The sequence below is a fragment of the Hyla sarda genome, chromosome 3 (assembly GCF_029499605.1).
Source record: "Hyla sarda isolate aHylSar1 chromosome 3, aHylSar1.hap1, whole genome shotgun sequence".
Lineage (NCBI taxonomy): Eukaryota > Metazoa > Chordata > Amphibia > Anura > Hylidae > Hyla > Hyla sarda.
This window is the reverse complement of record NC_079191.1, coordinates 202938461-202949027: the sequence shown is the minus strand read 5'-3', so window position 1 is coordinate 202949027 and position 10567 is coordinate 202938461. Positions and strand designations below refer to the sequence as shown.

Genomic DNA, 10567 nt, shown 5'->3' with positions numbered 1-10567 from the left:
TGCTAAAGATAATAACATGAAACTTGGTACACATGTTCCTTATATGTCAACTACAAAAACAGGACAGATATATTAATCCTAACCCACCCCTATTTGCGACAGTTGGGGCTTTTGTTTAAAGTACCATGCAAGTCTATGGAAAATGAATATTCCAGCAACTTCCAAATGGCTGGAGATATTTTGATGGAACTTTGTACACGTTAATTTTATGTCAAATAAAAATATGATAGTTTAATTAACCCTAACCTACCCTCTTACGTTAAGGATGGAAATTTTGTCTTAAGTCCCATGCAAGTATATAGGAGTTCCAGTACCTGACTCCACAAACTCTGCTCTTCATCTCCTGGTGAGTGCTTAAGTCAGGCCACACCCCTCCAGCATGCCACACCCCATCTCACAAAGCCACACTCACAATTTAAGCCACACCTTTTATTTTTCTAATCTTTTTGTGCATTGGTCCATCTTGCAAGTCATGCCCACTTCCACAAGCCCACGCCTCCTATTTTCGGCCTACAATCTCTTCATTACAACTTTGCCCCACCTGAGGATGGGATATGAGGATGAGATAGGACGGGATATAAGAGCGGGAGATGACGGGATATATGAGGTCAGGATATGAGGACAGGATATCAAGAAGCCTTTTGCACTGATTATACTTCCGTCACTTGGGCATCTGGGTCTAAACAACGCCACTTCCAGTCTCCCACACTGCTGTGCTAGAAGAAACACGCCAGGATGAACAGCTTAACACCCACACTGTTTATCAGACTATGCTGTGCCCAGACCCAGCCACATGACTGTCCAGAGGACCGTCAACTATGCTCCCCTCACTTAACAGGCACCTATGGCATTTTGGTAGCAGTGTGGCAGGGAAAACTGGAGCCAGGCTAAACTCTCCCCAATCAGAGGAGTCTGATGAGGATTCCAGAGCCCTGCTACTTCAGGGTGTATATCGCCAGCTGTGTATAGAAATCTGACCTGAGACATGGACTACTACCTCAGACCAGGCCTTCAAAAAGGGACCAAAAAAAAAAAAAAAACACTGAGGAGACTGTTTGCTTTTCGCCTCCAGGTTTTCTATTACTAGGGGCCCTCTTTTAGGTGGTGCTGTCATTGCTATCCAAAAGTAAGAGTACAAAATAAAAAGGTCCTATATGTCCCTACAGGGAATCTACACTGGGCCCTGAAGCCTAGGCGTGGTGGCCGCCCTAAAATGGGCAGTCCTGCACTGGAACCTCCTGTCATTTCCCTAGTGGGCCCTGTACTACAAGGTGACCACTAGCTCCTCGGGGCTGGCTACAGTGCTCCCTAACTTTGGGTGTACAGCCAAGAGTGTTCTGACTTGGGACCTAATCTCATTCCCATTTTTCTTTTGGTGCTGTCATTGTGAAAGAGAAAAATTGGTTCTTAACCTACACAAAACAAACCAACTGTGTAAGCTACATACATAGTGAACAAGTAAATGACTATTGATTTCTACAATCTAATTTTTGCATAAATAAAAAACATAAAAAACATATTTTGCATAGAAGAATAGCAGCTGAAGTGAAATAGAGGCAGTGCTGAGCAGCACAATTGATGTACAGGCTTTGCTTCTGGCATGGAGCCCAGTATGTCAGTCAAGGCATGCCTGATTTGGCTTGCCATCGCCTTTGTGGCACTTGAGCCATCAGCAAACAAAGGTATTTTTTTTTTATGTCCTTATGACCTATCCACTGAGGTCTGCAGCTCCATACATGGTCCAACAAAAAAAAAAAAAAAAAAAAAAACACTTTCCATATCCAAAGTCAAGCTTTTTGACTGCACAGCCCCAAGCACACAACTTTAGACAGAAAAAAGCTGAGAAAGGCTCTCCCCAATAGACACCTAAAAGAGGCACTATAAGGGTATGTTCACACGGGTGGATTTTTTAGCGGGTTTTCCGCTGCGTATTTGAAAGTGGGCGGGCTCTTCTCGGCTGTCCGCAGAAGATTTTCCACGGGGCAATTTACGCTGCTGAAAACCCGCCGCAGTCCCTACTGACTTCAATGGGGCTTGCAGCATATTTTCCGCAGCGGAAGTTCCGCAGCAGACAGCCGAGAAGAGCCTGCCCAAATACGCAGCGGAAAACCCACAAAAAATCCGCCCGTGTGAACGTACCCTAAAACCTGATTTTAGCAAAAAGAAAAGAGTTCATATAACAAAACACAAGAAAAACAGTCCAGATGTAACAAACTTTATTTACTTTTTTTTTTTTACATGTCGTTGTAAAACAAAGTATGGTATATCAACTTTCTACTGACCTGTTTAATTACTGTGAAGATTATTATTATTATTTTTTTTTTTTTTGTGAAAAATGGATAGTCAAAACAGGTTGTTTCATATAACAATCTTTATAATAAAAGCAGAGCCATCTTTAAAGAGTTATGTAAATTTCTTTTAAACTGCACATTTACAATAAATAAAAACTCCTTAGGGTACATTTCCACCTACCATATCTGCTGTGGCGTTGAACTATTTATATTGATTTAACAGCATCAATTCCACAGCAAATACAGTATGTGTGAATGTACCCTTAATAGGAATCCTCAAAAATGTGTAAGCCTAGGAATAATTTGTAACTTGTTCTTACAATATGCCTGTGTAAACCACAAGTAGCAGTATTGTATAAAGAATCACAAAGAAAGCCAATATATTCAGCGCACACCGCTACAAAATGCTGTCTTCAGTAAACTGGCTGTCAATATTAAATGTATTCAAGCTATTCAAGCAGACCATGAAGAGTCAGTTCTATTGAGATTGGACTCTTCACTTCTGTAGTATTTCTGTATCTGTATGGTTGCGAGAATTATAGTTACTAATTTACTTTAAATTCTATATTAGTACACCATCACACCGTAGGAAGGAAAGACAAGCATTGACTATGTTAGCCTATGATCCTTAAAGGACTATCTCAATGTTGGCAGCATACTGCTGTCCGGTTAACTGGGATCAACTACTGTTCCAACACCTTATTTTTAACAGATATTATATACAATGCTCTCCAAAAGCATTATGGCACAGAATTATTTATTCAGGAGATGGAGTCTTTAAATCTCAATATGCATTTGATAGAATTCCACCAAATTTTTGAGAAAAAGGCTGACTAATAGTAATTTTACTTGCAAACCAAACATTTGAAATTAAGAAAGGATTAACACCCCAAACAGAAAGTTGTCCATACGTTGCTAAAACACAAGACAAAGCAATAACCAACGTTTGGTAATTGCCTTTTTTGGTTTGTTCCATTTTTGCATATAGGGAACGGACAAAATAACTAGAACACCCCTAATATTACATAATCAGGTGGAACTCTTCCTGACAACTACCATCACATGTAACACATCCTATTTTCCTCCGTCATGAAGGTTATAATTCTGCTAATAGTGCTAGAAGTTTATCAACAGCGATATAAGCTACAAGACTGAAGGAAAAAAGGTGGCGTTACCTGTGATGGCAGCTGTGTCAGGTAGAATTCATCCTGACTATGTAAAAAGAAGAGATGACCTGTCATTAGTCAGTTAACACACTGACAATTTACAGCCAATATGACTGTTCTTTTGGTTACTTTTGCAAAAATAGCCAGGACAGGTAAATAGAAAAAGTTAACAGTTACCAAAGTTCTGGCTCTAACTTCTGATTTCCTTATACATGCCAATTTTTTGTGAAATTCTGATTATATAGATGAGCAGAATATCAATAATGACCAATTTTAACACTCCTATTAGTTACTCATCTCACCAAAAGCGGCAACCTTCTGTCAACCTGCCTTGAAGAGTGAACATAAAACAAAAAATGCTTCTTGGCAGAACTTTATTGCCTGTCATCCAATCAGTTTTCAATTCCAGTTTCTGGTTAGAAAGAGGTTGGATAAAAGGCCTGAGTCCAAACAGGATTTACATCTAGATGTAAGAGAGACAGATCTTTTGGGGGTATAATGTCCTGTGAAAAACAAAAATAAAAAACTTAATGAACAATATATGTCACTTTTATTTGGAAAATTAACGGAATGGCTAAGCCAAATCCAAAACTGCAGACTATCCATAATAATATAAACCGAAATATGGGGCAGTAATCTGAGTGGATGACTGGGACTACTGCTAGCATTTTCCCAGCTTATTTCCGCAATAGGAAAATAGGATATTGCCCAGGCAGATCTGCTCCAATGAACTATACATACTTCTAGAGCTCAACCACAAACTATTGGGGCGATAACCAGCAGCATCCACACAAGTATTGGCTTCAATAGTGTAAAACACATGTGTGCTGGACTATGGAGCATGGAGACTGTCTGTTTTTGCTTATACAAACCAATTACAGCTCGGCTTTTATTTCACCAGAGCTTGTTAAGATATGAAAGCAGAGCTGTGTTTAGTTATTGGAAAATCCAAACAGTTCTGGTTTCAGGTAGACTGATAAATCTGGGCGTTGAGAACTATGGCCATTTACTCGACTAGCATTTTATATACCATTAAATAAAACAGCCAATATCCACCAAATGTATGAAAAGGCATAGTTCATTTTAACTTATTGTAAAGTCATAAAACAAAATCTTATCTGCTATGAGCAGCGCTTTAACCACTGGACGACACAGGGTATACATGTATACTCTGATCGTGGCCAGGGGTATAAAGTGCGCTCACAAGCTGACAAAACATATCGCTAATGCCGGGCATTGGTGAACTCACCAATGTCCGGCATTAACCTTGCAGATGCCACAATCAAAGTTGTCTGTGGCATCTAAACTGGGTAAAAACACATCAATGGTCATTTAAGAAGGCTGATCTGGACCATGGTGCATTTGCGAGGTCCCATTCAGCCTGCATGAAGGCCTGAGGGTCCCCACCTGCCTCCGTGCTGTCCAGTTGATGCTCTGCTTCTTCAGCCAGCTTCTACAGACGAGAGAAGCAGAGCATCGATAACCCTGATCAATGCTGCGCTGTGCTTCCTCCAACGGGGCTCCTCTCCTCCGAGTGCTTCACTGACTGAAGCAACGGTGGAGGAGTTGACCCGCAACTGTCACTCCTTTTGGTCAGTCAGTACTGATGGACAAATAGGAGCAATCGGTGGCCAGGAAACATTTTGATTGATCCCTGGCCGACTTCAGGGATGCTTGGCTGGGCTGTAGAGCTGAGCTTACTAAACTCACACCGCTTGGCAGCGTGGTGCAATCCCTAATTTAGTCCTCAAATGTGCATGCCGCTCTCTCACTTCGGAGCCCTGTCTTAATTCACGGAAACAGTTTAGGGCCATATATGGGGTATTTCTGTACTCGGAAGAAATTGCACTACAAATTTTGGGGGTCCTTTTACCCCTTATGAAAAGGAAAAGTTGGGGGCTACACCAGCATGTTAGTGTAAAAAAAATTTAAAATTTTACACTAACATGCTTATGTGGCCCAATACTTTTTAATTTCACAAGCGGTAAAAATTTGTAACGCAATTTCTCCTGAGTACGGAAATACCCCATATGTGGGCGTAAAATGCTCTGCGGGCGCATAACAAGGCTCAGGAGTGCAAGCGCACTATGTACATTTGAGGTCTAAATTGGTGATTTGCACAGGGGTGGTTGATTTTACAGCGGTTCTGACAAACGCAAAAAAATAAATACCCACATGTGACCCCATTTTGGAAACGACACCCCTCACAGAACGTAACAAGCGGTATATTGAGCCTTAACACCCCACTCGTGTTTGACGATTTTTTGTTAAAGTTGGATGGGAACATTTTTCACTAAAAGGCAAAAAAGCCCCCCAAAATTTGTAACTCCATTTCCCATATGTGGATGTAAAGTGCTCTGCGGGTGCACTACCATGCTCAGAAGAGAAGGAGCGCCATTGGGCTTTTGAAGGGAAAATTTTTCCGGAATTGAAGGCCATGTGTAAAGCCCCCATGGTGCCAGAACAATGGACCCCCCCCCACATGTGACTCCATTTTGGAAACTACACCCCTCATGCAATGTAATAAGGGTTGCAGTGAGCATTTACGTCCCACAGGTTTCTGACAGATTTTTGGAACAGTGGTCCGCGAAAATGAAAAATTTTATTTTTCATTTGCCCAGCCCACTGTTCCAAAGATCTGTCAACCGCCAGTGGGGTGTAAATACTCACTGCACCCCTTAATAAATTCTGTGAGGTGTGTAGTTTCCATAATGTGGGGGTGGGGGGGTGGGGGCACAGTGGACCCTGACTTCCATTCCAAACAAATTCTCTTTCCAAAAGCGCAATGGCGCTCCTCCTCTTTGAGCATTCTAGTGTGCCAACAGAGCACTTGATATCCACACATGCGGTATTTCCATACTCAGAAGAAATGGGGTTAAAAATGTTGGGGGTATTTGAGGGTTTTCTCCTATTACCCCTTGTAAAAATGTAAAATTTGGGGAAAAACCAGCATTTTAGTGATTTTTTTTCCCCCTAATTTACACATCCAACTTTAACAAAAAGTCGTCAAACACCTGTGAGGTGTTAAGGCTCCCTGTACCTCTTGTTATGGTCCTTGAGGGGTTTAGTTTCCAAAATAGTATGCAATGTGTTTTTTTATTTTTATTTTTTTGCTGTTCTGGCACTATATGGGCTTCCTAAATGCGACATGCCCCCCAAAAACCATTTCAGCAAAATTTTCTTTCCAAAAGCGAAAGGTGACTCCTCCTCTTCTTAGCATTGTAGTTCGCCCGCAGATCATTTTAAGTCCTTACATGGGGTATTTCCATACTCAGAAGAGATGGGGCTACAAATTTTGGGGGGCATTTTCTCCCATTCCCCTTTGTAAAAATTGTAAATTTGGGGAAAAAACTGCACTTCATTTACACATCAGACTTTAATGAGAAGTCATCAAACACCTGTGGGGTGTTAAGGCTCACTCGACCCTTTGTTACGTGCCTTGAGGGGTGTAGTTTCCAAAATGGTATGCCATGCAGTTTTTTTTTCTGCTGTTCTGGCACCAAAGGGGCTTCCTAAATGTGACATGCTCCCCAAAAACCATTTCAGAAAAACTCACTCTCCAAAATCCCATTGTCGCTCCTTTCCTTCTGAGCACTCTACTGCGCCCGCCAGACACTTGACATACACATGAGGTATTTCCTTACTCGAGAGAAATTGGGTTACACATTTTGAGAGGATTTTTCTCCTTTTACCCCTTGTACAAATTCAAAAACTGGGTCTACAAGAACATGCGAGTGTAAAAAATGAAGATTTTGAATTTTCTCCTTCACTTTGCTGCTCTTCCTGTGAAACAACTAAAGGGTTAACACACTTACTGAATGTCATTTTGAATACTTTGAGGAGTTCAGTTTTTATAATGGGGTCTTTTATTAGGTATTTCTAATATGAAGGCCCTTCAAATCCACTTCAAACCTGAACTGGTCCATGAAAAATTCCGATTTCGAACATTTTGTGAAAAATTGGAAAATTGCTGCTGAACTTTGAAGCCCTTTGATGTCTTCCAAAAGTAAGAACATAGCAACTGTATGATGCAATCATAAAGTAGACATATTGTATTTGTGAATCAAAATACAATTTATTTAGAATGTCCATTTTCCTTACAAGCAGAGAGCTTCAAAGTTAGAAAAATGCAAAATTTTCAATTTTTTTCATCAAATTTTGGAATTTGGAAGCATCGACAAAATTTTACCACTAACATAAATTAGTATATGTCACAAAAAAAGAATCTCGGAATCAGAATGAAAGGTAAAAGCATCCCAGAGTTATTAATGCTTAAAGTGATAGAGGTCAGATGTGCAAAAAACGCTCTGGTCCTACAGTGAAAATTGGCCTGGTTAAGGGATAAGACCAACAACAGGGATTGTTTTTTGTAAAATTGTATAGGTATTCTACCATCACTCTGCTATACCATAGCAACTGAATAAAGTACAGCACTTGTCCATGCAAGTGAACAAAGCAGTAGTCCAGTATATGTGCTGCTCCTCTATACACTGAGGGTAAAAGAGATATCTGTTTTTTTGTGATCAGTGGGGGAAGTGTGTAGAAAAAAAGAGGCATTTTTTTATAATAAGATATAATACAAAATTTCTTAACTTGCTGTTCCTACCAGTTAAGGGAACAAACTGAAATGATTGTTATTCTACCATAAAAACAGAAGAACAGCAGCATACAAGAAATAATAGTCACAAAAAGGGTTATTAAAAATGCCCCATGTCATACCTGACCATTAGTTGTCACGCCATCTGCCTTTACGGGGAATCAGGTCTCTTTCGCTGTCTTTCTTCTCCTTAAAATGCTTATACCTCTCAGCCATATCTATAAGCTCCTGTGGAACTTCCTAATAAAACATATAGTTGTATTGTGACTTATGTGGAAAGCTATTCCTCCTCACACATATGCCGACTGGGCTCCTCCCCCCTCCCCAATATTTGCCATCAGGGGAAAATAAGGACATTCTCACACAAACATTGACCTAATGTTTATAGACACATTCAGGAAATAAAACAACCCTAAACTTATAAACATTTCTTTTCTTCAAAAAATAACAAACCTGATCTGAGCCTATTTTCAAAAAGTACCTACTTGTAGCTTTGCAATAGCTGGAGAGCCACAGATTGGAGACCACTGTAATAGATTATATTTTTTACTCTACAGCATATTTTTGAGAAATCATACTACTTTGACCAGTGCTAAGTGATGAGCAAGGGAAGAAGCATCCGCTTAGTGCCCCCCTACTGATTCTCACAGCCTGGAACAGCTTTAAAAAATATAATATTATATATAAAAAGTATTTGAAAAAATATATCCTTACTTGGTTTGCACGTTCCAAAATGGTTATCAGTTCTCCTGCAACTCTCCAGTCTTTTCTCGACACCAATGTTACAGATATACCTGAGCGACTGAAGGTAAAAGGTGAGATTACACACCAAGTAGGTTAGTGCTCCCCATGTATACACTGAAGGTATAACTGCATATGTACACAACTATATAGCATCCATACTTTGCCATTTGGCACTCACAATATACTGTGAAGTTATACATTTTTTGCACATTCACCCTGTGTGGAACACATAGTTGTAAAGTTAAACTTTTTTTTTATTGGAAATAAGTTAAAACCAGTGCAAGAAAAACGTGTAACCCATCGGAACCAGTGACGTATTAGCATTTACTTTTAAAGACCATATGGGTTCATTCTTATCCTCTTAGAGGTTTAGTTTTTATGGTTGGGCAACACCTTTACCATTTGGATAAGGGATAAGTGTGTGTGGAACTGACTGCAGGTACCAAAGGAGTAGCTATCATTAACTAAACTTTCCCTAATCCCCCTCCCCATCTGTCCCTGACACTAACTACCTCTATCCCTGTATTTATTTTTATCTAAAACCCCATTAAAATACCTTTTATATAGCCTCTTCGGTAGCTCAGTGTTGAGCTCTCTGCGGAGGGCAGGAAGTGGGCGTGGCCCCGCAGGAGCGACGTCATCTTAAGCCTAGCCCCTCTGTTCCCTGCACTGAGAAGAGGGAGATGCAGGGGGCAGGGAAATTAAAATTACAGGCGCCGCGCGTGCACAAGCTGAACGGAGAAGAGTGAGATGCAGGAGGCGGGGATATTTAAATTACGTGCGCCGCGCGTACGAGCACTGTGATCGCTCTCTGCCCGTTTCATATACAGGCAGAGAGCGAGCTGAGAACGAGCATTTCGGACCACGCTGCCCGGCCAGCAGTGGTTCGAACGTGCTCAACGTGAGGGGGGGGGGATGGGTGTTGGGTATTTGCGGCGGTAGGATTCCTGAGCCATATAGGGTGACACCTAGTGGCCAGCTTTTCCAATGTAAAAAAAAAAAAAACTGAAAACTTTTTTTATTAACATATATTAGAAAGATATTTATTTTGCCATAATCTTTTTAATAAAAAAAAAAATAAGTTTAATGAGATTAGCCATATAAAGTCTATCACCAGAATAAAGCAGAGGACACGAGTGCCCAATGCCACACCATTCACTAGTCTATGAGAGTCTTTTACAGCAGAGAGACTGTAAAAAGGTGATAAGTATTGATGTAATAGTAGTGTTTAGGATGTCACTAAAACATACAATTGGTCCCACAAAAATCAAGCCTTCACACTTCACTGTCAATGGGAATATAACAGGTAGAACAAAAGTTGGCTGGGTCATTATGGAGTTATAGACAGCTGCTTCACTTTTCTTTCATGTAACTGCAAATGGCCCTACTGAACAACACGATGACATAAGATAAAAGAATCTGTATGACAAGCATTGTTAACTGAGGTCATAGCTGAAGGTACATTGGGTACTAGATGGAAAGATAACATCAACTAACCCAGCTCGTCCAGTCCGACCAACTCTGTGGACATACTCTTCAATATTACGTGGAAAATCAAAGTTGAAAACATGGGTTATATCATGCACATCCAATCCACGAGAAGCTAAATCTGTTGCTATTAATATTCTTACGTTGCCTAAAAGAAAAAAAGTAACTTTGTAAGATTGTGAAGAAACATGGTTTCTGAAAGCATTAGCATTCCAAGACCCCCTGCCCACCTGTTTCATATAAAACCAGAATGTATAAACCAGTTACTAGTCTAACATTGT

The 10567-nt window shown here is 40.4% G+C and overlaps 1 protein-coding gene across 2 annotated transcripts in view; it reads right to left on the bottom strand.

Annotated features, from left to right (window-relative positions):
- Positions 1-2199: 2199 nt before the first annotated feature.
- DDX43 (DEAD-box helicase 43) overlaps positions 2200-10567 on the bottom strand; it is a 130192-nt gene continuing 121824 nt past the window's right edge. Inside the window, exons 14-17 of one of the 2 annotated variants that reach the window (XM_056565872.1) lie at positions 10296-10434; positions 8769-8856; positions 8177-8294; positions 2200-3960 (exon numbers count right to left, since the gene is read on the bottom strand). In XM_056565872.1, coding sequence (XP_056421847.1) covers positions 8184-8294; positions 8769-8856; positions 10296-10434 — 338 coding nt within the window. In that variant the 3' untranslated portion in view covers positions 2200-3960; positions 8177-8183. Of the gene's footprint in view, positions 3961-8176; positions 8295-8768; positions 8857-9354; positions 9468-10295; positions 10435-10567 lie in introns of those variants that run through there. The other variant, XR_008891247.1, reaches the window with a different exon arrangement.